Genomic DNA, 27,802 nt, shown 5'->3' with positions numbered 1-27,802 from the left:
GCCCCCACAACCGACCCCACTCAGCCACGAAGGAAGTGCCAGGGAAGATTTTAAGCAAAACTGTGGATGAAGTCTCAACTATCATGCACTTCACAGTCCAAAACAACTCAGGCAGGTCTCCCTGGTGCAGCAACAGCTGCCAGAAACCAGCAGGCATTCCCTATCACAAAACCATCCCACCACAACAGAGCAAGCTGGACAGGCTTAGAATGCCAGAAGTAGTGAAACAAGCACTCAAGTTGAATCCCATAGAAAAAATGAGCCCAAGGACTCTAGGCCCTTAACCCCCTCAAATCAAGAGGCTTGTTTTCTTTTTAATGTCAGCTTGGATTAATTAAAATTCACATATTTTCTCATTGGAAACAAAAGTCAGTAAATATGATGCTTAAAGCTGGTTCAAGAAATTAAAACAAGCCACAGCCACAATATGAAATCCGGGAGGCCAAAACAGCACTGCCAAATATCCAAGTCAAACTGCAGAATTAAATCACCACTTCATGTGTCACTTCCAGTGATCAGCCCTCTGCAAAGGCCACTACTCAGCCCAGCCCAGCACACTCCACCCCAGAGCAGCAAAACTCATGGGGCAGCAAGATGTCTGTGGACATTGACTCCATTGAGGAGTCACTGTGCCATAGAAGCAATTCCCAGCTTTCCCATTCCCCAGCCCAGTGTAACAGGGCGTTACAAAGGCACAAATCCCTTTCTTTTAGCATATACTGGTGCAGTGGCAGCATCTTTGAAGTAGGTTCCCCCATAAAATCATACTTTAAATTAATTAATTGCATTTAAAGCAATGGGGCAGGGGAAAGACGATCAGTGCTTTCCTGTTTATTTTCATCAGGAGATGCTTATAAACTTGTGAGGTGAATGGCGAGAAGTTTGTTACTCCAGGATATAGTTATTGCCAAGTGTAACAATTTGAAGGCACTTCCCCTTAATGTGGTAATGGCCATATCCTGGGCTGATACACTGATGGTCTGCCTCTGGCATAATTACTATAGTGGAAACAGGAAGCAGCTTTAGGCTTTAGCGTAAACAATAATTATATCACATTTTAAATGAAGTTACAGAAGGCCAGAGTAAACTTTCTTGTCAATACCTTAACAAATGCTACAGTAGCTGTGGACACTCCTGCTCCACAGCTGTCATCTTCCTCTCCTCTAAAGCCTCCAAGAACCCTTCCACAAAATAACCATTATGTTTTTATTTACCTTGTACTCCACAGCCAGAGTGGGAAGAGCGGTTTGGACTCGCTCCAGTGCAGAGCTGGCTTCCCCACATCAGCCTTGAAAGGTTTCACAGCAGGGCAGAAACCCTTCTTCATCTGCATTCCAAACTGGTTTAGCTTCCCAGTTTGACCAGACACAAGCTACATCACATTTATGCCTCCAGGTTGGGGCTGGGCCATAGGAATGAGGTGCTGTATGACCAAATCTCATCCCAACAACAAAATTACAGCTGAGCTCCAGCTACAGGAGACTTGGGAGCACAGGAAGGCAATGAGATGATGCTCCCCAGTTTTAAGCACCATGTTCCCACATTCCCCACAATTTTTCAATGGGGCACAGGGAAACTACATGAACTGTATCCTGGTGGCTTGTTCCCACTATAAAAAGAGTATTTAAATTCCTCCTAAATTATCAGATCTGCCCTCATCTGTAGCCCTCAATCCTTGGCCCCACACCATAGTGGTTGTTACAGCCACTGCAAACACAATAGAAGGGACCTGAGCAAAGAGTGTCAACCCCAGGAGCTCTGCAACCCAGCAGTGAGAAGAAAACTGTCACAGGAGAGGGAAAACAGATAAGCTGTTTACTCTGTCTTTGCTTCCAACCTGCTGGCATGTGCCTTTAGAGCACAAAGCTGGCTGTAAGCACAGCCGTGAGTCATTTGCCCATTAGATGCAATTTACATCAACTGCAACAATAAATTTTCATGGACTGAACTCTATAGTGCATAATTTGGCATGAGGAAGGAGTGGTTGGTCCTGCCAAGTTTCATTTAAAAAAACAGAAGGTGAAAGATGCAACAATTACTGTTTTCTGTTAATGGTAATGAATAACTCAAAATATTTATGCTGAATGCCACCAATTGCTGGAGTTGACATGGTTCTGAGTAATTTGTAAAATACTTCCAGGACAGTATCTCTACATACAGTTAAATATGAGGCAATCTGTGACATTTTAAACCAAATGAGTGCTATTGTCTCTCTACCAGCAAACATTCCTCTTCCTTCAATAATATGCTGTACCTGTGTCACCTGTTCCCTTTGCCTTATAAGCAAAGATATAAAAAGCTGGTGACAGGCAAGAGCTTTACCATTTAGAGCTGCAAAATGTAAACTAGGTTTGGAGCGTGCAGGCAGATCAGTATTTTTACACCCTCAAACGTCAGCACGTTCAGTACAACATAGGAGAAGGCATTCAAAGCCATTGTATTGGAAGTGCTGTACATTAGCATGTCCTTGTTCCTGCTCAGAAAAGCTGTGTGCACCAACATTTTCATGCCACAGTGTTGAACATAAAGTCCCAAACTCTTGGGTGATGTGCAATTACTGCCTGTTACAGTGTTGTACTTAACTGCAGAGTTGGACTCGGAAACATCTTCCAGAGCTTGAAGGTTTTCCAATGGCAGAGAGCTGGCAGAGCAGCTTCCATACTCCCTGCTGAGCCAGGCATAAACAGAGGGAAGAGAGGGCCAAGTCCACAGCTTGCTTCATCCCTGCTCATCCACAGCCCTCTCAGCAGGTCCTCGTGGCCACTGGCAGCTCAGCCCAGCAGCAGCAGCCAGGCTGCCATAAATTCCAGCAGGGACCAGCCCAGTGACATGCTTTATTGCCCAGGATCAGGGAAGCACAGTGACTACTTCTTCCCTCTTCTCCGAGCTGCTCTTTCAGCTGCTGGGCTGTGGTAAAAGACCAGGACCTCGACACAGGAGCTGAGCCAGCTGCACAAGGAAACTCATCATTAACTTCAAGGCTCAAACGGTAGAAGCATTTATGAAGCTGCAATGTCATGGGGGCTACATAGGTGGAAATAATTAAAGGCTTTTGAATTATCATTTTAATGGCTGGACAAAGTTAGAAGAATAATCCAATGTTACTGGGAATATTAAAATTTTTGGGGTTTTTTTTTTTTTAAGCAGTCTGAAGCAAGGCTTGAAAGGCAGAAGTGACTGACAGACAGACTGTGGCTTTGCAAACAGAGCCATGCATAGACAAAGCCCACTGGAAAGCACTGTCAGCTTCTGTCACAGAGAGCTTTATGAGTACAGCAAGTACTTGTTTTCTCCCTGCCCTACCCACAAGATCCAGGCAGATCGCTCTGAGTGCAGCAAAAAAACCTCCTGGGAGAGATAACTCCATCCTGTCGCCTGGCATAGGCAAACAGAAACCCCAGTAAGGGCTGCATGAGAAATTCATCTCCCACTGCATTTCATTGTAAAAACATAAAACATCTTTCAGAGGCTCCACAATGTGCTTACTTGGTACAAACCCTCTCAATTTTCTGCCCTTTAGTGCTGTAGAAGTGGACTGCTGCTTTAAGTAGAGGGTTTGGGGCCCAAGAAAGCATGACTCAAATTTGATTTCCTTTAGGTTAACTCGCTGTGTCAGCTCAGACAAGGGACAACTCACTAAAGAAAGCTGCAGGAGATATGCCTGAAATTCACTGTCATCTTGGTTGTCTGAATAGCTATGGGGGCTGGGAAGATGCTGAGGCAGTACAGAAAGAGTTGCAGACTTTGGGCTAACTTGGTGCAAGCCTCTGTTATAAAGGGAGACAGGCAGCAGCGTGTCACATCCCTCAGTGTGTCCCTGTCTGTCACACAGCCACCGTTATCGCGGCGCCTGCAATTTTCCTTTATCTCAGCAAATTACATCCAGCTCACACTTCTCGTTCCTGTGCCAACTTTGTTTCTGATGGCTTGGCACTCTCATTAATTCCTTCTCTTCCCACGTGGTTCAATACTAACAGAGGATTAAAGAGAGGTGTGGTTTAAGGCCAGATCCTGCCTGCCTTGGACTCCACCTCCTATCCATGGCCAAACCTCCAGCCCAGCAGCAGTGCTCAAGTAACCTCAACGTGAGGCAAGTTGCTCCAGCTAAATCCAAACCCTTAAAAAACAGTTTTCAAACACATCAGCTCCTTCTGCCAGAAAATAATGCTACAAGCACTGGACCTCCAAACATGGAGATGATCTAATCACACCAATCCTCACAGCCCCACTTCTTCCTCCTGCAAAAGAGGCCTTTGCTTCACCCATCCACCCCAAAGCACATCACTGCTGTAACATCAGCTCATGGCAAGGAGGATTTGCCACACAGCCCATGCTTCTGATTGCCACACAGCCCATGCTTCTGATAACCTTCAGCAGTTAAGGCAAGAGAGAAGCTACATCTCCAACTTCATACACCACATTTAAAGTTTCCCCTATTCTGTCAGAACTTCATGTTTTCTCTCTTGTATAAGGAAAAGACTCTGCCCAGCAGGCTTTGAAACCAAGCTTTTATACACTGAACAGCAGCTAAAAATGTACCAGGATTTCTTCCACAAATTCATCTATTCAGCCCTTCCATTTCCTGATCCTACCTCCTAAGGACTGGAGTGGGGACAAGGCACAAAGACCCTTTAACGGCTGCTGCCTGAAAAGCAACACACAGAGCAAGCTGTGGAGTCACAAGGTCTGTTCCTACCCCTGGAGGCCCAGATATTTTTGGGATACCCTGCCTTAGCCATTGGTAACAGAAAGAAATAGTCAAGTTATAACACGGTCTTATTTCAGTATTTCATGTCAAATTCTTTCATGTGGAAGGAGGTGGGTTTGCTTCACGTGGCAATACCAGTGACACCACCATACTGCAGTAGGTCTTGGCACGTCATAACATGTTCCTAGTGCTCTAAGAAATAGCAATTTCCAAAAAATTACCATGTGTACATCACCCCAGTTTGAGTACAAGCTGCATCAGGTGGCAGAAGAAACAGGAATGTCACTGATTCACATATCTCCCCTCCATGACGGAAGGATGAAAGGTCATTCTGGTAAATATAGAACCAACTTGGATCAAATTAGACCCCAAAAAATTGACATACGGGAGCTCAAAAAGGTCTCCATTTCCCAAAGGCAGTAAGCACCCTGTTTTGGAGAAGCAGTAAGTATATCTCTATACACACAAGGTCCAAGGCATTCCCCATGCAGCCAAGAGCTGTCCCTATCTACATAGCCACCCACAGCTCCTGCTCAGCCATGTCTGCAACGTGACACAGGAGGAGAAAGTCAAGACAGCCAGAGCTCACAAAAGACCTGTCAGCAAGACTTCCTTCTCCAAAATCTGTAATATGACAGTTTTAAGCATGACCAGCATAGGAAGAAAGATCTCTATTTCATCCAGTTATTCCCATAAAATGGAGAAAGCAGTTATTAAATCAGTTATCTGTACAATGGAAACAAGTCCTCTCTGCACTCCCAGTCTCCCTTGGTGATGCTTTCCAGACTACCATGAAGAGATAGATTTCTCTACGGCAGTTCCTTGTTTGTTGTCCGAAATGTGTGTGGATTTTGTCTCACCTTTGTTTTTGAAAGTATTCGCTTTACCTTTTAATATCAATGCTTTATTAGAACTCTGTAAGGCAGGATATAATTCAATTTAGTAAACATACAAAAATAATTTCTGATGCAGCCTTGCAAAGTTTTCAAGTGTGTTTAATGTGTTACCACACAAATTTAGCAAATGGTCCTTTTCTCCTGCTTTAGCATAAGACACAAATGAAAAGACTGCAGTGGTCTGAAGAAATGTTTAAAGCATTTCCACATATGCAGGTTTTAAGATCTATGAAGGCCAGAAATCCTGGTGCACCAAAACAGGGAAGGCTATCCAAAGGCATCTTTTTGAAGTGAGTTATATTCACATCATGTATTATTCACAGTAGAACAGATGAACAAGACAATTTAAACAATTACTTTGCTGCTGGAGAGATGCTGCAAGAGCCTGTACTGGGTGACCTAGTCTCAGCAATCTACACCAGATTAAGGCATTGACACGAGAAAGATGTCACAAACAGTGTTGTACATGTGTGAATGGCACTTGGTTTCTTCAGAGTAAGAGTCTGTTACATTTTCACTTGATACATGTAATGCTGCAGACAGTGAACGATTATTCCCCCCGGAAACACATCAAATTCAAATACTCCTGACAATTTGAGAATTGCTAGAAACCACCATTATTTGAGTATACAACTCAGTTATGGATCACTGACCAAAAACCTGTCAGTGCTGTTGAACCTTTAGATCACCCAACCTCTATTTTCCCACTCTTCGTTGTATTTTTCCTGCTTCTCATCTCCATGCAGCAAAGCGGAGAGAAAAACCTAAAAACTCCCCTCCCTTTTATAAAAGGCCAGAGTAGTTCTACCGAACAGCTGATTTTCCTTTGGACTAAACCAAACTTACTTTGAGTAACTGCAGGACATCCAGTGATAAAGTTCAGAGGTAGCACCTGGGTGTGAGGGAAATGACAGTGGGGCAAACACCTGATTGCAACAGCCACACCTTCAGGCATCCCCCTGGAGCCCTCCTGGACCCTTGCATTGCAGGGAGTTGCCAAGAGTTGGGGCATATCCTGGAGCTGTTGCAGGCCCCCAGCACCCCTGTGATTTCAGCAGCCATATTTACCATCAGAGGTTGAAATCCCAGGTTTTTAGACTTCAGAGTAAAGACTGTCTTTATCCACTTTGAGGAAAACTGTCTCCACAGGAGTTATTGTTTCTGGCTGTCTGCAGGTTTGGGTTCATATGGTTCATATTATCTCTCTGCAACCACAGGGAATTTTCTATTTTTTTAAACAATGAATTTCTGGATGATGCAGTGGAAGAAACAGCCACCAGGAAAACGTGCTGGTTTGCCAAACCACCACAATACACCCCAGTTGGACTGTACAGAGAGTAAGGGTTCAGTGGTCCTTGGGCCCTTGCCACTGCACAGCAAGGTGCTTATTTGGGAGAACAAATCACCCAGCAGAGTCTAGAGCAGCATCTTGTCCTTCTTCCCACAGAGACACACAACAGTAACATTTCTATTCTTCTGGCTTCTGAATTGTTTACAAATTAAAGCTCTAAAATTCATATTAACTACCAGCTCTAAAGGTTATTTCTACCCATCTCATACTATAGAAGAAAAGAGACTAAAGTACCTCTCTGAATAAAAAATTCCACTTCCCACAGCTAAGCAATAGCCAACTTTCAAATTACTGGTGTCCTGACTTAAAATCAAACTGGCAATTAGAAGTGGAAAGGCTCCACATCCTGTTATCCATTCCTCAATCCTCCCCTACCAAACTCCACTTCCAAAACATACTCCCCAAAGCAAGATTACAGCACTGTGGGGAGGAGAGGCTGAAGTTCTCCCACAGTATTCCTACAGAAACATGAAAGTACAGCATTTCAGAGGCACAGTGGAATCCCGTTTAACCACAATACCTGCCAGCACGGCTATCAATGCATTAATCAGCTACATGAAAATTAAGCTTGAATCCTGTAGGACAGCCAAGTTCTGCCAAAATATATCCATCAGCTCCTTCATCTTAAATCCAAACCTTGCTGCTGGAGGTGAGCTCCTCCAAAATCCCACATGCAAGTATTGGTGATGTGTATGTACTCACATATAGATACCCATTTTTCAGAAGTTATTTACTCTTATTATGGGTAAAGAGGCAAAGAATTAAACTTTTGATTCTCTGTCAAAATCATGCTAAGGTCCAAAAAAAAGAGTGAATCTATTTGGCATAAAAGCACAGGAAGAATATTGTTTCCAGGGTCTCTTCAAAGCCACAAACAGCTGTCCCAGCACCCTGCTGCCAACACTGTGATTTTGAAAAGACACCAAAACCCCCCCAAACATTGTGTATGGAAGCACAAGCTGATTTAACTCAGCATATCAAACATGCTGCTGCTCCTCTCACCCTGTAAGAAGTAGAGCAGCAAACAAACTAATAGCTGGATTGCTGCCATGCCAACAGTTCAAGTGCATGCAACTCTAAACCACTTCCCAGGCTTTTTTTGTTTTTACAAAAAGACAGGCCAGTATCACTTTTATTGTCCTGCAATAGAAGAATCTGGTTATATTTGAGCAGTGTATTATTTCACCTGGACTAACTAAAATATTCAGTTACACAACAGCTAATCATGAACAGAAGATAAGCTCAGAGATAAAAATAGGGAGAAAGACAGAGAGACCTTGTAACAGTTAATCAGCATGATTCATTTGTCAGCCTGCCATATACAGCACCACCTGAAAAAGAAAGCCTCGAACTTGCCTCCAATAAATCTTTTTAAGCAATAAAACCTCTTGGGTTGGTTTTGCTTTAGTTTTATTTCTAAGTCATTCATCAAACTGCTGCTAATCCCCAAATACACAGAGGAATCAGAGTCCAAATGGGGAAGAGGTACAACATACCCTGAGTGTCACCCAGCCCATATTAGCCCAGCAGTGACCCCTCATAGCATGTCAGCCGTGCTTGACTTCCATAAAGAAATGTGCCCGAGCAGATTCCTGCAGGACAGCTTCATCCGAAGGCTTCCGAGTCTGGCCCTCTGTCCTCAGCGCCCTGGCTGGTGCCCAGGTACTTAACTCACTTAACATGAGCCGGATCACTGGGATTTCAAAGTCTCGTTGGGATCACCATGCTACACAGGAAAGCACAACAGCGACAGGAGCAGCTGCCATGGGAGAGGCGGCCAGGGACAGGCACAGGGCAGTGAAGGCAGGGAGCTTCCAACTCCCAGGAAACGGAGGCACAGGTGATTTTGGAGGCAGATGGGGACCCATTTGTAATCAATTGTTACTGTGGTATAGTGTTTCATGAAAATAAAACTGGTTTTGTCTTGTCCTTTGTCTTTGCCCTAAGGCCTCAGATGCTTCCCAACAGCCCTTGAAAGATGAAAGCAAAAAAACCCATCACTTTGGGCAATGTGGGAGACTTCAGCATTTGTTCCTGAACAATGGTGTCTATTCAAGTCTCAGAGTCACTCTGGCTGTTAATTAGGAAAGTAAACAAGAAAAAAATCATAATTTAAGCCTTCACTAGATATTTGGCTTTCTAATCTCCTCTAGAGAATACTGTCAAACTCCTCTCCTGTCCAAAGCAGGGATTTACACTTCCACACCAAGCCAGCTCCCCAAAACTTAATTGGAAGTGGCATTAAGTTCAAGGCAGGCATAGGCAGAGCAAGATTCAGCAGCAGCAAAATTTCATTAAGCCAGTTTTTCACGTGTTAACTTCACTTACCCATTTAAGATGATGCATAATTTAGAAGTATTGAGCAGCTCTGCTGACAGAAATATGTTCTCTGATCTCACCAATGATTTACAGCCCCACTTCTGGTCTACGGTGCCCACAAAATTACATTTGGGACCCAATATTCATCCTTTGGGCTGTGACACTGGCCTGGTCATCCAACTTCAGATGTGGGAATTACAGTCATTCACTCATACTGTGTCTCTAATTTTATCAAGTTGCTTTCTCCAAGGTGTAACATGAGCAGAGTTGGGATATTTAGCATAACCAGCTGAACATTTTTTCTGCTGGATGGCTGCTTGCTTTGGGCTGGCTGTTCCAGGTCTTAACTAAAGCCCTTCAATTTTGACCCTTCACAGCTGATCTTGCTCTGGCCTGAAGTTCACCCCAAGCACAGCTGCCCCACACAACAGACACAATATTTGCAGTTCAGCCATCACCTGATGTGCTTTCCTTTAGAGCCAGAAACTTTAAGCTGACCCGTGGGACCAAAGTTCAGTTATTTTAAACACTTCCTCTCAGAGCATCTCAGGCACGGCTGCAAGATTTCCACCTGCCTTTCCCATCAGGCATGACCAATATTATGACCCCTAGCATTAAGCAAAATGGGAAAACCATACAGATATTCCTACGGATGAGGAAAGGTCCCAGCTGCACTACAACTTTAAACTGTGTTTTCCTCAGCAGCAGCACACACACATCTGGATAAAATGGAACGCAGCGAAGGAACTCTATTAAGGAAACATGTCTCATCCCTCAAAGGCATGTCAGCTCGCCTTCTGCCAACAGCCAAAACAGCTTTGCATCACAGGTAGGAAACCACACAACTTTCCTTCTGTATCCCAATTCTCCAGATTTCCCAAACCGCTGTGTCCAACACAATGAGATAATCCAAACCCTTTTCTATGCTAAAATTTTACACAATTTTTGGAGCAGCCCCAAAACACAGGGATGAAACACATGCAAAGGAGCTGATGCACAACCACAACCTTAAGCTGCAGCAATGACACAGCTTTGATTTCTTTGCTGAAGTGTGGGCAAAATGCTTCAGTGAGCAGGATGAGAATGGTCACAGCAGGTTTGATCCAGTTCATTTCCAAAGGATTCAGTATGAATCATATTTTCTTCAGACCAAGCAGTTTGGATTTTGTGAACACAGTATTTTTGCTGAGTGCAGTTAAAAAAAAAAAACCCACACCACACACATAAATATTCTCTCTAATCTTCACCACATTTACTAGTCTTCCAGCCAGCCAAATAGTGAACCACCTCTCTTCAGTACATAAAACATTATGCAGTATCTTCCAAGAAACTGAGATGTAACAGGTTTCTGCTGCTTTAACATATACATTTCAATTTCACTAGACCAGAAGATAACTAAATCAGCCAAGCAAGCCAACTGCAGGTCACAGATGAACAGAGTTCTGTCAATTACTTACGGCAAAGTGAAAAGTTACCACAAGCGGCAAGTAAGGTGGTTTATTACTTTACTCTAAGTTCCCAGAGCTGCCTCAAGTCTTATCTCTAAAAAACAAAGTTAAGCAACCAGCTATGAAATCAAAGCTGTCTCCAATGAAGACAATGATTCTTGTTAAATCAGAATTTTAATTGAGACTGGAAACCGAAATTTGAGACTTCTTTAAGGGAGAAGAATTCCACCTGAATTATTTCCAATTGTTTCTTTCCTTTTAATCCAAAATAACCTACAAAAGCCAGTCAGTTTGATTGAAAAGATGAAATAAATACCTCTTGTATTTTCTAATTAAAATAATGTGCTGGCAAAAAAATTACCTCTTCTTGTGCAGCTGTAAGAGGACAGAAACTTACTCCAGCACAGCAGCAGCAATGCTTATAATGGCATTGTACCAAAAGAGCCAAGCTCACCAATTTCCCAAGAAAGAAGAGGCTGTTCCAGCAGCAGTCTGTGGCTGGGATTGTGTATATTAACCACAAGCGGTATATTCTATTTTCAGCACATATTTAGGATTGCAAATCTCAGTCTTTTTAACACAGAACAGACCAACTTAGGATCTTCTCATACTGAACTACACCACACCTTGACACCAGGAGAGAGGAAAATGTGATTTAAAAACATATCCCAAACAAGACAGCAGCGCAGAAACCCATGAATTTCAGTGATCTGTCAAATCACAGGCCATTAGTTAGTTAACTGGGCTTTGCCTACAGAAGAAGTTTTTCCATTATTTTTATTTCCCTTTTTTTTTTTTTTTTTTTTGGTAAGAAATTACTCAAATTCGAGTTTCATGATGTTGATTTTGCAGTAAAACCTCAAAAAAAAAAAAAAAAAAAAATCAGAGCTGGAAGGACTTTTTATTAAATTGCTCCACTCTGCCTATGCCATGCTCTTGGTAATTCGTAGCTCAGCAAGAAACAAAACCAGTTGAAGTTTTCCAGCTTACCATCAACTACATTTTGCAGCTGAATGATGACATTTAGAAAGAGATTCTCTATATTAGAACTTTCAACACCCTGAAGTTTACCCAACTTTGGCCTACTCATAGAATATAGACACAGTATATAGAAGATAAACATTTGAATTCTGCATTTTGATTAAGCTCCCACCTTTACTTTCCTCTCTTTATGCCCTCACATCAAGTTGTGGGATGAGATTGTGTGTGCTCAGCTACTCTGTTTCAATAACATTTTATGACAAAGTGAGAAAAACATAAAATACCTGTGGATTTGCCCGTTTTTATGCAGGTAGTCCAGTCCCTCCAGCACCTCCTTAAGGATTGTGGCTATACAGGCTTCATCCAGGACACCAGTCTTGTGTTCTCCTTTGGCCACGATGTGCTTGATAATATCCAAAACAGAGCCTAGAGAAGAATTAAACATCTTAGTTTAAACTACAAGAACTGATTCAAAATTAAGTGTAATTTATCATCATTTAATATACAAGGAATTCACTGATGATAGTCAGGATCAGAGTCAGAAGTTGAAGCCTTTGCTGCAGGAAAGCAGAGGCAACAATGCACCCCTGGGTGCAGATCCTCAAGGCAGGCTGTAAAACCCCTGTGATCACAAGTAATTGAGAAGTTATTTGAAAAAGCCAAAATGTAAAATATACACACACAGGACTCTTGGAAGGTTTTTAGGTACATACTGATGTTACAAGCTGGTTTAGCGCTGAGTACTGGAGAAGCTGAAGGGGGAAATGGAAAAAGCAGGGGGCTGCCAGGACTCACAAGCTGAAGGCAACAAGCTTGATAAAATTAAGCACTCTTTTTCAACTCCTACAAATTCTGTGCAGAGGAATAGCATGAAAAATCTGATTTGTTAAGGGCTGGTACAACCCTAACAGGGAAAAAGCTGAAAATCACTAAATAGAGAACAAATGAGCCTGAATTCTGACAGTAAGTCACTTCTCCACTGTGCACAAAACTGGAGTAGCTTAGATCCTTCCCTAGAAGCATGTTTAGTCTCTCCCCCAAGCATGGTGTGAATTACATCGTCTTCCATGACAAACCCTGCTTTAGAGAGCAAACCACTTCTTCAAACTGCACCCAGGAATAAACGGAACCAGTGACTCGCACCAGGCCTCTTGTGCAAGGCCCTGCTTTTCATAGGCACTGGGTACTGCCCTCTTTGTATTTGCATCTGGACTGAAGACACTTCTCAGAACTTGTATTGTTCCACCATGGGACGGCTAAGCCTCTTTTCCAAAGCCTGTGCCATTTAGCCCCTTCAAACTTGGATTTCTATGGTTTAATGACTGGATAGGGACTAGCACAGTTTTTACAGCTACGGGCACAAAGCAGTGTCAGCGGTACTGGGAAGCTCTTAGAGAATGAGAAAAGCAGGCACAACTGCACAGCACAAATTGCAGCTTTGCCTGTCTTTGAACAGGAAACTTACAGGGAAAAAATATCCCAGTATTAACTCAGCTAGCTTAGAGAAGCTGGGTTCAGTTTTAGAAAAGCTTAGGGAACTTCATTCTTCCTAACTCACAATCAAAAAAGTAAGAGAAAATTATTTTTGGATCTGAAGAACAGAAACTTCCTCTCATGAATTTGGCCAGGGGGAATTAGAAGTTTCACCTTGTAAATTCTTGAAGCAAGTGGAAAATACAATGGAGGTTTTTTGTTTGATTTTCTTCTCACCCTTCAGGTTCAGGTAGACAAAAAAACCCTCTCCTTTTTAACATTTATTTTGTTAACTACCCCAACTGAATTTCTAGGCCAAAACAATTGTGCAGATCAGTTTTCACTTAGAAGAGTATTTTCCTTTTGGATTCTCCTACAAAAGCAGAGGCTGCAAGGTTTGAATACAAACACCGTGCGGAAACGCTCATTTTGCACAATTCAAACTGCAGAGGAAACAATTACATGGGTGCACAGTGTCCCTTAGTTTGTGTAAAGCAGTTTATGTTGATCTAAAAGCTTGCTGCAGCCAGCAGACACACCATTTCTGACTTTCCATCTCCTCTGGCCTACTGGCACCAGCCTCACCTGGACACCAAGACATCCAGTAAACCCAGTGGAAATAAACTGAGGGATAAATTGGTTGGCCTGAATGGCAACTTCAGCATCCTCTTACCAAAAAAATAATCTTTGCTTGGTTCAATATATTTGCAAAGGACACAACATTAACACAGCAGACTCTAACAAAAATAGAAAAAAAACCCAGAGGAAAATGGGAAAAAAAAATAGAAATGAGGTTACATAACACCCCCCCCAACATTTATGCAAGAATACTCAGTGTTCAGCCTTCCTTTACCCCACCCAAGCAGAGAAACACACTCATGTTTAGTGAATTTTGACATGGGTCTTAGCCAAAGGTTTCACCCAGGGGTAACTCAGGTTGTTCTGACATACACTAGACTTCCTGCAATAGAGCAAGAGTATCTTTACTGAAGAAAACTAAAATTTGAGATGTTGGAGATGAACCCCTTCATTGAGATCTCACCTTTATGTTCTGAGAAAAGGATCCTCTGTTGTATTTCATGAGGACTCACCTGGCCTTCAGCCTATCACGTTTTCACATTTAATGAGTACATGCTTACAAACTTTGAGGGTTCTTATTCTGGATGAGAATTTTTGTGATATCAAAATAAAAACCCACCAAAAAAGCCCCTCCACTTCCACTGTTCAGGTCTTTCCTCTCAAATGTGCCTTAATCTGGAGAACAAACTGTCACTTGTTTTAGAAGTCCAGTGAAAATATGTGGTTCTTCACGTACTCATTTTGTCCTCTTTCCACCCACGACTCCGTTAGCAGACTTTGTTCACAAACATTTCCCTTCTCCTGCAAAGGGTTCAGGGAACATGAGGAGGCAGATCATATGGTGCTCAAATTCATTTGGTCAAAATTCCTCTATTTAGCCAAGTTAGAGGTTGCATTTAACCCTGAAAAGGGGGTGGAGGGTAGACAGACGAGAGCGCACGCACAGAGCCAGCCCTGGTTGTGAAAAGGCTGATTCACACCCAGGCTATATCTGCTCCCAGTCCTGCCTGCCACTCTTTAAGCACATTTATTTTAAAACCACTTTCACATTGAGATGTTCATGGAAGTGGGGGAATTTGCCAGTTCTCTGCAGAAAGGAGAACAGCAAAAAGGGATCAGCAAAACGCTCAGTGCACATAACAGCAGAAAAGCAACCCAAGAGTCACTTTTCTGTTGGAGAAAGTGTTCTTAGGATCATCCCCCTTTGTCTGCTCAGGGTTTGACTACTGGCACCACAGCACCATGAAGCTGTGATTTTTCCACCTCACAAATCAGTAAGTTTGGGAGTTGGTTCTGACTCACAACTCAACTGCAACTTAATTAAGCACAGCACCATGGAATACAAAGAACAAAGCCAAGCTCCACTTCCAAGCATTGCTCCATGTCATGTTCCAGCATTCTGGCTCAGGAAGCCTGGCATGGAGCAGCAGAATAACCAAATCCCTGGAGAGAAACCCACAGCCAAGGTAGAAGCTACTTTGAAAGCAGAAGTCATGGGAATTTCACTGTTAAGGAAAACACCTCCTGCTTGAAGGCCAGGATTGGATTTCAGCATTAGGGTGATAAATTCAAGGCAAAGTTGATCCCAGGGATCTCAGTTAAGTGTGTGACACACTCACTAAGTAAGACATCCACTGCCTCAGGATACAGCCAAATTCCCACACCAACTCCATTATACTGGACCAAGAGATCAGCAAATCAGAATCTGAAGGGGAAAATGACTGTTTTGCACAGTGACCTGTTCTCAATCCAGCAATATAATAACTGCTAAAATTAACTGGAAACGAATTCAGCTGAACTGGAACCAGGGCCTAAACCACACCAGAGCATGTGCTTTACAAACTGACCACACTGCTGGAAAACACCAGCATGACTGCAGATACTGCCAGCTTCTGACCCAGCCTCAAACCAGTTTAGGAGTAACTGGGGAAGAGAGAGCACATCCAAACACAGCTGGATCTCTACTCAAATGCAGTTTCACTATGGATTTGTGCTCCATGTGCAAACTGCTCAGTCTCACTGTAAGACAGAATCTAGTGGCCACAGGATGAGGTTCACACTGGAAATAAGGCACCCAGCTCTGTATTAACGAACAGTTACAAGATTTTCAAGGAGAAAACAAATCCACTACAATGTATCCAGAAAAGAAAAAAATATCTTTGACTCCTCCCTAAAATAACACCTCTATTTTAGATAATGCTATGAAGCACTCTGGTGTGTATTATACATGTCATTAGGCTTGATTACACAATTTCCTCATGATTTTTCTCACTAAAAATGCACAAGTAGCAAGTACACACTCACAGTACAGAAAGGTGAGCCCTAAATCAGAGAAAGAAAGAAAAAAAAAGAAATTAAGTTTGGCTGAGGCTGACTGGAAGGCTTTTCCAAGCCCAGAAGGGGCCACATACCAAGAAAAGACAAAACAAGACACAGACAAAAGGCTCAGAACTGGAGTCTAACTATAAATATAAATAATGCTGTCATTAACAAGGATGTTTAAAGAAAGCTGGTGAAGAGCAACTAATCTCAAACCCCAACAGAAGACAAAGGAAAGGAGACATTTAATGATTGATATGGAAAAAATGCAGCTAAAACAAATTCTTGCCCATCAAATATACACTTTGCAGCACATCAACAGGAAGCCTACAAGATACTGTGCAATCTGATAAAGCATTTAGCATGACTTGCCATTCATCATCCGAGTGCCTCAGTGTACTCTGACACCAATGGCCATGGAAAGGCACCTACTTAGCAAAGAGCAATCTCTCAGCACTGCATTTGAGAGGGGAGTGGTTTTCTGCTCAAAGTCACAAGCTTCCTAGTCTGCTCCAGAAGTTGGTAATGCAGTAACTCCTAAGGACAGCACAAGTCAGCAGGAACTACCTGTACACAGACTTAGCCTCAGCTGAGAGAGCCCAACCTGTAACTACTTGTAAGAGAAGGATATTGAGTTTTTGGATATTGACATCAGGCAGACCACTTGCAATGGACAGTCCTGTCTTGCACCCCACACACATATCCAGTAAAACTGACTCTTTCAACACCATGAACTATGTGTTTCTCCAAAGATACTGGGTTACCTATGGCAAGAAAATGAGCTTAGAGTTCCATGGTTCACCACCTCGCTGCTGTGCCCCTGCACCCACTTACGAGGCCATACTGTAAACGGGATCACTGCAGTAACTGGAAATCCAGTTTTCCAGGCAGGGTGGAGACCAAACAACCAGGAACTCCTTAAACCAGCTTTGCTGCTGAGGAAAACTTCCGTGTAATCACACCCTCGGGGCAAGGAGTCCTAATTGTTCCACTGATTCACTTTCAACAGCAAACCACCACAAACACTGAGGCTTCCTGTTCCAAATCCAGAGCACGATTCCTTGACCTCACCTACACCAGCAAGCCTGTGGAACGGCATTTAGGAAGCCTGTTTCTGACGTTTCTCCTCAGCAGAGGAAGAAAACATCCACAGTCATCACTGACACTGCTTAGTGCTTCAGCACACTGGGGCTGAAGCAGAGAAGAGCATGAAAACCTGAGCAGAAAGGAAAGCTTGTTTGGATCAAGATTACAGATAAATGCAGGAGTATTCCAGCTGGAATTTTACATGCCCCCAGAGGCAGAAAAAATGTACAGCAGAGCTGGTTGCTGTGGGAACCATATCTTGCATGTTATATTATAACTTAAGTGACAGAACCAAGATACACTCTAAGTTAAATGCAAAAAAACCTCCTCCTTTAACTTTGTCTGGGAAGCAGAACGAGAAAATTTAATACTCTAATTTCCAACCTGGGGAAAAAAAAAAAAATTAAAAAAGCAGGTAACAGTACCTGCATTGACAGGCTGGAAAACAGTGCTGGGGATCACTACACAACTTTGTGAGAACCAAAATCTGCCCCAAACCTGACAAACACTGATGCTGAACAGGCTGAACCTTTGAGAAGGGGGTGTTGGCAGATTCACTGCTGCTTCTTTCAAGACATCACAGCATTAGCCCGTGGTTTCAGTGAATCTGACTCTCATCAGAGCCAAGAATTAAATCTGCACCTTGTCAGTCTCTGGCAAACAGATGAAAAAATGCAAAAGAAGGAAGAGCTGCTTGGATTCAGTACTTCTGGGACTGAGGAATATAGATACAGCAGGAGAATAGCAAAGTAAAGGAAACAACAACATATACAAAACAAAGGAAAAGACATTAACCCGGGTTAAACCTCAGAGGGGAGGCTAAGGAAACTTCCACTTCTTGCCTCCTTCCCTCTAGGGCATGTGCATGGATGCATAAGAAATATGAAAAGATTAAGGCAGAAAACTAAGTAATACAATAAAGGGAGCAAAACAGCCTATTGCTGTTGTGATCAAGACATTTATAGGAGAAAATCTGAAGGACAAACTAATTTTTCATGCTTTTCCTATTACAGATAGGAATGGCAATGTATCTATACACTCTGCATTCTGCAGTCACGTACAGTCCCTGCCATCTCCTGCTTCTGACTTATCCCATCCTTAATTGTTTGAAATTGTGTCTCTACAAATCAAATTAAAACTCCTCCAGATGAATTAAAAATAGCATATCTGTGTCCTAAGAAAATAATTCAACATAAACATGAGGATTTCTAAAAACCTGTGATTTATGCTTTGATCATAAGTCTCTGTTGGAATTAGGAGGGGCCAGATCAGAGACTAACACAGCAGAAGCAGAACAAGAAGTCCCAACTCCCTGGTAGAGAACTAAGACTTGCCTACCTCTTTTGGTCTGGCTTTCTGAACTTCAGATCAAAGGTTGAAGCTAGAAGTTGATTAGATAATCTTAAAAACTTCTGGAAAACAAAAGGTTTAACTATTTCAATATAGCTATCTCCTTAGCAGATTTCATTAGGAGCCTTCAAGAGGGCAGAATATCCAAGAGCCCTGTCTGGAAATGTTTCAGTATTTAAAGGATTTGCACAGTTTAAAAATACTTTGATGGTTTCCACTGCTGTAGGCTAGGACAGGAAAAATTGTTGTGTGATGTAGCAAGCCACCAGAGCCAGCTGTTTCATAGGAGCAACTGTTTTATAGAGTTATCTACAGCCTTGGGTCACCTGTGAAATGAGAGCTCTTGTTAAAAGCAGGGAGAATTTAGAAGAGCAAACAGGTCACAGTCAGTAAAACCACAAGAACAAAAGCACAGCTGCTCCTCTTCCTACTAAAAAGCCGCAGGAGCTTGAGAGCAGGACTGGGTTTCAGCAGGCTTTAAAAAGGCACGAGTAAAATTCATGACAGGAGAATGCCAGGGAGGCAAAGAGCAGGCCACCAGTTGTCTAGAAATAGCCATTGGCGTTTAGTTTGGAGTAACACTGGACCCAAAGGCTGGGGTGTCGAGTTCACATTGCTAAGCTTAGAACCCTGCAAAACTTCCATCATTAGAGAAAAGGGTCTGCCATTTCTACTGAAGGGAACAGAAACAGCAGACACTTCACAAACCTGACACAGACACATGTCACGAGACCTGCAAAAGGGTGTCAGTAACTGGACACACCAGCACCTCCTGTCTCTACCAGCTGCATCTCATCACAGCCACGTTTATGCCATCAGCAACTCCACACCTGTTTGGGGTCAGTGCTGCCAGTTCAGACTGCTCTGAGCAGTGACTCCCACCAGCCTGGCTGGGCTCTGATGCACATCAGCTCCCCACCATTACCTCCTGGCTGCTGACACCTTTCAAATACAGAAATCTCCCATCAGCAGAGTACTTGTGGAGACAAATAGTTCCGTTTCAGTGACAATGTCAGTCAGGTAATTAAGGTACCTTTGAGTGCACCCTCTGGTTGTTGAGGAGCAAAGCACTATTAGACAGCAGCAATTAATGGATTTATTTTCCCTTGGAGACATTCCTAAAACTCTTGCATGTATGACCAGGTTAGGATTTCATAGAAAGACTGCAGCCAGAAAATAAATTAAATTGCACTTACAACAACAACAGCAAAAAAGGCTTGCATTACGGATTGGGCTGTCTTATGGGCTGCTTATCAAATTAGTAAGGTCAGTGTTTGTAGGCTGAAATTAAAACCAGTTTCAGCCTGAAATCACACACTGACAGAAAAGACGCAATAAAATTCTGAACTTTTACCCAGAACAAATTCCCAAGTACAAAAGCCATGATCAAGATACAGAATGGACATCAGAATGTATTTCATATGTACTTACTGAGATGTACGAATCTCTTTGAACATCTAAACAAAATTAAAGTGTTAGGCTGTACTCTGTTTTGGGTCTGTTTTGGTGGAGGGCTTTTGCTTGCTTGTTTGTTTTTGGTTTTGTTTTGGGGGTGTTTTCCTTTGCTTTTTTGTTTTGTTTTGTTTTCTGGTTTAAAAACCAGCTCAAAGGTTTTTCCTGTTGAGAAACCCAGATCATTATTTTTCCCACTGGATGACAGATGACTGCAAAACGAGCCACTTTATTACTGATAAGAACTAAGCTCAAAGGAATGAGAGACAGTTTCAGAAGTGTCTCTTGTTACATAAACCACTCAGTCTAAGACCAACTGAAAATAGTCTCGTTAAAAGTGAATGAAAACGCTCTTCAGTCAGAAAGTGCCAATCACAAGTTTCTTCCCCCATCCTTAAGACTGTGCTGTAGAATTTGCCTATGAGATATGAGATTCCTGAAGCACAGATAGAAAAAAAAGTATGAAGTAAAAAGTATATAAAAGAAAACAGCTGAAAAATACCTCACAAGGTACCCTCCTGCTTAGAAAGTGACAGGTCATTCTGAAAGTCTTTCTATTTACTTTAGCAATTCCTCCAGCCTTCAAATGATTCCTTTTAAGTGAGAAAATGTAACACTGACTCACAGAAATGTTGGACAGAGGGAAGAATTACTCTTACTAGTCTGTCTTCTACTGTATGACCCTACTCTTCAACATATACAACAGAATAAGAAGTGAGATTTCCTAGCACTACTTTACTGCAAGTCCCCCACTAAATGCGAGAGCTGCACATGGGTCAATTATCAGGCTGAAGAACATAAAAGCCCATTCAAAGGGAATATTAAATGAGAAGCAGGTTGTCACTCACACCAGCAAGAGGCTGGCTCTGAAGCAAGGATTATTTTTCCAGAAATTTTCCAGTGTAGTCTTTACATCTGTGATGCCTTGATAATGATGGTCTTTTTCCCAGCTTTACATAAAAAAAAAAAACAAAAAAACCAAAAACAACAACAACAAAAAAATCACAACCAAAAAAACCCCACCTCCACACAAAATTGAGAACAGACAGAGACAACGTTTGGAGGTTCAAGGATGACCCTCATTGTGACTTGATTCTGACAGAAAACTGCTGTGAAGTGACTGAGGCAGCTGTGCATTTTCTTCAAGAAGGTTGTGTCCTCTCCTGGAAAAGGCCAAACCCCTTGCTGCTGCCTCTCCAGCACCCCCTGAAATGCCATTTCCTCGTGTTGTGGAAACTTTCCCATAGATACACCTTTTATACACACAGCAACACTGCTTGCTCTAAGCTGTCAGGGGATTCTTTTCCACACACACACAGTCATCGTATCTTTAATGGCTTGTTACATGTCCCTCTAAGAAAACAGAAGGTATTGCTTAATGACGCGTGAGACATTAAAAACCCTTTAAGACAGACTTAAGGTTGGCATGGAATTTGATTTCCCCCAAGAGGACTGCTAAAATTCTCTAAAGAACACCTTCAAAGAGACATGTTTTATGGTCATTGTTGAGCTCTTGAGTAAAAAGCAAACAGGTTTAGCCAGATTTTTCCACATCGTCTTCTGGCATTTTACAGTCCTCAAAATTAAGCCAAGAACAGAGAAGCCAAGTTGGGCTTTTTTTTTTTTTAAGCAAGAAAATAGGGATTTTTTTTTTTTTCTCCCAGTTTTCAATTCCTTTTCACTGCAGTGCCAGGAAAATGAAGTCTTCCTAAACACAGGCCCAGGATTTAGCAACAGCCCTTTGTGCTATCATCCAGAACTTGATTCCATTTCTTGTCTCAACTGTAACTTACACAGGGTTCCTGGAAAATATTATGACATCAAATAAAACACTACTGATACAAAATTTTCAAACTCACTCTCTCAAAAAAAGCTGTTTCTCCAGCATCTGAGAGAATAAATCCAGAAAAGGGAAGTTTCCCTGGCTCTGTGTTAACCAGACAGTGATTTTAAAAAGCTAGTTAGGTGTTACTACTGATGGACATAACATGAGAAGCTATTTCTGACCTGAACGAGTTGAAATCAAATTATTACTGTTCATACAGAATTGCTGGAAAGATGCTTGGTGGGAAAGGACCTGGGGGTGCTGGTTGACAGTGGCAGAACATGAGCCAAAGTGTGGTCAGATGGGCAAGAAGGCCAATGGCACCTGGCCTGTGTCAGGAATAGTGTGGCAGCAGGACCAGGGCAGTGATTGTCCCCCTGTGCTCAGCACTGCTAAGGCACCTCAAGTGCTGTGTGCAGTTCTGGGCCCCCCACTATAAGAAAGAGCTTAAGGGGCTGGACCAAGTCCAGAGAAGGGAATGGAGCTAGGGAAGGGGCTGGAGCACCAGGAGCAGCTGAGGGAGCTGTGGGGGCTCAGCCTGGAGAAAAGGAGGCTCCATGACTCTCTGACAGAAGGGTGCAGCCAGGTGGGGGTCAGGCTCTGCTCCCAGGGAACAAGCAGTAGGATAAGAGGAAGCTGAGTCAAGTTGCACCAGGGGAGGTTTAGATTGGACAGTAGGAAACATATCTCCATGGAAAGGGTTGTTCAGCATTGGAACAGGCTGCCTGGGGAGGTCGTGTTTAGAAGATGCATAGATGTGACACTTGGGGACAGGGTTTTAGTGGTGAACTTGGCAGTGCTGGGGTAATGGTTGGACTTTCTGATCCTAAAGGTCTTTTCCAACCTAAACAACTCTACAATTCTATGAAATGTCTTAATTCACAGGTGGGATGCTTAAGAGGTAAACAAGGGAGAGAGGAAGGAGGTAAGACAGGTTTTTATGCTGCCTTTTAGGGTAAAGAAATTGGACCACTCACCTCCACTAAGTAACTTCATCACCAGCCAAAGCTCATCTTTCACCACAAATGATGTGTAGTAAGATACAATGTTGGGGTGATGGCATTGACTCATGGCTTGAATTTCTTTCTGTAGAGAAAAAAAAAACATTAGCAGTTGGACACACACAGTGATTATTACTCCTCAGGCACAGAGGTTATCTCCCTCAAGACACAAAGAGGGTGCAAAGAAAAAGGATACCTAGAAGGTAAATGTAGAAAATCCAGAAATACTCTAAACACTCAGGCTGCATCATACTAGAGCCAAAAGGTATTTTAGGATGTTATTCCTGTCTGTCTAGAGGAAGAAAAAGTTACCCAAAAAACCCTTGGTAACACCATCAAAGTGGTGGCAACTGAAACACCTGCATGCAGCTATAATAGAATATTCCCAAAAATTCACTCCAGTTTGTGACCTAAGAAGTTCATGCCGACTTCTCCTTTCAGTAAGACACGACGAAACAGATGCTTAATCTGTTGAAGACGATCATTTGGATGAGAAAGGGAAATACTGGCCTCTGGGAAAAAAAGGCCTCTTATTCCTAATGTTTCTTCCCAACAGGAAAGCAGATGGCTTAGCTCAATCAGGTTGAAGGCACAAAGGACAGCTGTATCCTTTGTCATACTGGAAGAAGAGGGAGATCACTTTGAGATTAGAAAGTCAGTAGCTACTACTGATGGAAGACAACATGAAATATGTTGAGATATATAAATTGTTTCGAGTTTTGACTGTGCTTAGTCTCAGTTTTGGTTATGTGTTCAGGTTATGGGTTGAGGCTTCCCAGGCTATGGAGGGAACACCACAGAAAACACAGACTGATTTCATTATGCAAGCACAAATCACCAGTTTGGACAGGCAGACCCACAGTTTCTTGGCTGTCCATAGACAAAAGCCATCCACTGAGCCAAGCCTGGCACCCTGCACCGCACCCAGCTGAGCCCTTGTGCTCCAGCCAAGTCCCCCAACCTGTCAAGTTGTACCCTCCAGCAGCACCAACCCCAGACACTCCTCCCCTCATACCCTGAACTTCTGCTCTCAACTACAACATTCCTTCACTGGACGCAGGGAAGGAGGAGAGCACGGGCCCTTCACCCCCTGATCCTTCCCTCCCTCTAAGCACAAGACTTCCCTGGTACTGAAGTACAAGAGAGAACTCTGAGAAGAATTCACTCACGCCTAGGACGCCCCACAAATGCAGCACATTTTCCTCCTACTCCTGTACAAAGCTCTGCTTGTGACCGAGTTCAGAGTAAAGCCACTGCTTCCCCTTGGCAAGGCCTGAGCTGGCAATCACAGCTCCAAAGGAACAGGCTCATGTTGATTTATCCACTTAGCACTGCTTTTCAGGGAGTAGGTGCATTTGAGGAATCCAAAGCAATTGGTTCCTCTTTCTGCTTCCCCAGGAGAGGCACCAGCTTTCCAGGAAACTTAACAAGCAGATTAAAGAAGAATCCTTCTAAACAGGAAAGCATATTTGAAGAGTGGGGAATAGGCTATTCATCTCCATGTAGCATACTCTGAATAAAAAACACTCTGTGAAAATAAATACAGCCTAAAACAATATATTCTGCTTACTCTGACAGCTCCAGCTCCCTTCCTTGCAAACTTTCACTTGTGTCAAGTCATTTTTCAAAAAGGAATAAATCAGCAACTTCAGAGTTTTCTGTGGCTCTCTGTAGTTCTCTCTCTGACAATTAAAATATACTACATGAGCACAAGTGGCACCAGAGGAAGCCAAGATGGAAAGCAGCAAGCAGGACTAGTAATCCATCTCTTCAGCCAGACCTGCCCCAAACCCACCACTCTCAGAAATTATCCAAAGGAGCTGGTTTTATATTTTCTCAGCTAGACTGCTCAAAATATTTTGAAGCAGTTCCCTGGGAGATCAAGAGAGTAATATGAGAAATATACTCAAACATTGCATATTTGATATACACTTGTGTATCCTACTGGAGTACAGGAGGCAATGAGACAAAGCCTGGACCAAGTTTACTTAACAGCCTAGACCAGGATCAGATCTTTGTCATTTAAGCAGCCCTGTACTTCAGAATTTTTCAGGTGTTCTGTTACACTTAGTTACCATTTTATTATTTTTGAAGAACTTCCTCTCTCATTCACTACCACAATCTGCTCCCTGGGCTGGGAAGCACAGCTAAAAAAAAAAAAAAAAAATAGCTCAAGTCTGTCATGTGCACCAAGGCATAAAGAGGGAAAATAAATAATCACAAACCTGATCTGTGCAATTAAACACCTCTGTCAGCCAGTGGATGTATAACACAGGCAGATTAATCCATTTCTCACACAGTGTAGCACAGCTCTGAATAATTAATTGCATCACAGCCCACGATTTTTAGTGGTTTTACATTATTACCAATCAGAAGGAGCAGCAGACTTTCCCTTCCACCCACAAACCCCCACTCCATTTTCAGCAGTTTTCTAGGCTAATCTCTCACTGGCTGTATCAAAGCTTGGTTCTTCTTCTCCCCCAAAGAGGGTACCAACATCCTGAAAGCTCAACCCATACAATTGTTCTAAGTGATAGTGGCAAATCACAGGGGCTTTGTGGTTAAAATGCTTCCTGGCATAACTGAAACCAAGCCAATTCTGTCATACATCCACAGTCTGCTCCAGCAATACAAATGCAGCGGCTGAAGGGCTGTAGCTAAAGCAGGAATCCCACTCAAGGATCACTGGGAAGCTCTCCTCAAAAGCATACTTACAGAAGGAGGGGATAAAATGCAGCAACAGCCATTCTGTGTGTAGTAAGCTCAGCTTTAATACTATTCCCAAAGCCTTTGGGAGAGTTTGCTGCTCTTCAAACAGAACAAAGTCAGAGCCGGCAAGGGTTTCCTCTTCATACCTCCCTAATAAGACTGCTATCCCCAGATAATTGAGTTACAACTGTGCTTCCCATATTTTCCCCAGCATGAAAACTATATTGGAAGACTGCTAATAAAAATCTCAGTGATTTCCACACCTCTGTAATAATTTATTTGGGCTGCTCTATACAAGCATTAAGGTGGAAAGGTTGCTTTATTCCCTCTCTGCCAACAGCCATGGGTCATTTGATACAGACCTCCACGCCATCCACAGATGCAGTGGGTGATAAGCAGCTCTTCCACCCAACACCCCTCACACTCCATGGCTTCAGTGATGAGAGACAGCCTTCCTGCCAATTCCCATAAATTGCTCCGCTTTTTGTTTAGCTATGGAGAATGAATTCCCGACAAAAACATGTCTAGACACAGGCAATGGTTTGGAAATGGTTACATGCTCACCCTGGGCAAGATATTAAAAATATCTGTATTGTCAAATACCAAAAGCAAATAGACTGGGATTAGCTCTAAATGCCTCCATGGCTTCCATTAAGGGTTCTGACAAATGTTTTCAGTACTTCTACAGGCAATAAAGGAAACATTTCAAGGCTTGCAAAACAGCAATAAAACTGCAGTGGAAGTAAAATCTAGAATCATAAGCAACCTGCTAGTCTCCTGTAAGTCAGACATACTTCTGGAGATCTGCTATTTTGGATGAGGGTTTATTTGCCCACTGACACACAACTGAAGTTTGAATTAATGGGAGAAGTTAAGGCTGTGTTTTAGCTACCAGCTCAAGTTTCTTAATGGTATTTTCTTTTCACATCATCACCTTTTACTCTGTTCGTCTGCCCCTGAGGCTTGCTTCAGAGACGCTCTCAAATACAGGGACAAAAATTGTGCTTTATTTAGTTTTACCTTCTACATGTTGACATGAACTCAAGAGATACAGCACAGCAGCAGAGTGCTTTCATGTGGCTACCTGCAACTTCAGAGTCCAGAAAGCTGTCAACGTGGCTACCCTGTTTGAAGGCAATCACAACCATAAGAGAACTGAGGAGGGAAAGCATGGCTAGGCAGAAATCAAAGCAGGTCAGGTGTGATCACCCCTTGAAAACATCAATGCTTCAAGTATGGCTGGTAAAGACCTTATACCATGAGATTTCAGCTGAGAGATAAGGCATTAAAGCTGCTCTTCATCCTTTTAAAGCAGGATTTAGAGCTCCAGTCCTACAGGCAGCCATAACCATTCATATTTTGCTCCAAGTGGAATTTTAACCGTTTAGCTAAAAGGTTGGAAAATTGACAATAATAATTCATTTGCCTTTTGAGGTGGCAACATAACTAAAAACAAAACCAAACATGTTCTTCTACCAAAATTAACTCGAGAGACATTAAGAAGGTGGGAAAAAACCACAAAATCAGAGATCCTGATTCACCTCCCACTCCTTGGATTATCCAGTTCAACTCCTTGCCTCAAGTGGCTACAGGACCTAAATTGGCATGAGTAAAGAGGGGTTAGATTAGCCCTAGAACAACAGTGGAAAAGAAACAATTCTGAAAGGGATAAACACACTTCATCCATTAAATAATCTTCAGTGATGGGAACAAAACAGTCCCATGGCAAGTCATTCAGCAGTTGCCCATTTTAATGGCTGTCTTCAGCCTCAGTCAGTGGTCGTTCCCTCTTTCAAAGTCTTCAGCATTAGTGGAAATGTACTGAAGGAAGCAGGTGTTTATAAACTGTTGTTTGTTTATAATTGTGCTGTAGCAATTCCTACATGGCCATTTTTTATTGGTTTCAGCCAAAAAGCAAACGGGCAAGTGAATGCCTCCTCTCACAGATACAAGCAAGCCAGCTTTACCCACATCATCAACCAACCTATTACTGACCCTTACAGTTGTTCAGATCAATAGCCAGTGCTTACAGCTCAACAATGCTTTCAATGTGATTAGTGCCCATAGACAGCTGCAAACTCTCTAAAGTTCTTTACATGCACCATCTCATGCTCATCCAGTCCAAGTAAAGGAAGACATTCTGTGTTCAGGACTTCACCCACCATTAACACTGATGATCATTGTGAACTCTACACAAAAACAACCCCAAAACAAAACCAAACCAAAACCTAAACCAGTCCAGTAATTAAGACTTCTGTTGTTCCTGCTTTGATAAACAATACAACCAAGCTGTACCCAGCATAGG

At 42.6% G+C, this 27,802-nt stretch overlaps 1 protein-coding gene across 1 annotated transcript in view; it reads right to left on the bottom strand.

Moving 5' to 3' along the window:
* The window catches only part of OXSR1 (oxidative stress responsive kinase 1), an 88,300-nt gene that overhangs the window by 36,546 nt on the left and 23,952 nt on the right, over nucleotides 1-27,802 (bottom strand). Inside the window, exons 3-4 of the mRNA XM_082289738.1 lie at nucleotides 22,765-22,873; nucleotides 11,988-12,129 (exon numbers count right to left, since the gene is read on the bottom strand). Coding sequence (XP_082145864.1) covers nucleotides 11,988-12,129; nucleotides 22,765-22,873 — 251 coding nt within the window. The remainder of the gene's footprint in view (nucleotides 1-11,987; nucleotides 12,130-22,764; nucleotides 22,874-27,802) is intronic.

The sequence above is a fragment of the Coloeus monedula genome (assembly GCF_965178545.1).
Source record: "Coloeus monedula genome assembly, chromosome: 1".
NCBI lineage: Eukaryota > Metazoa > Chordata > Aves > Passeriformes > Corvidae > Coloeus > Coloeus monedula.
The sequence above is the reverse complement of the archived record's forward strand: the minus strand, read 5'-3'. Positions and strand labels throughout refer to the sequence as shown.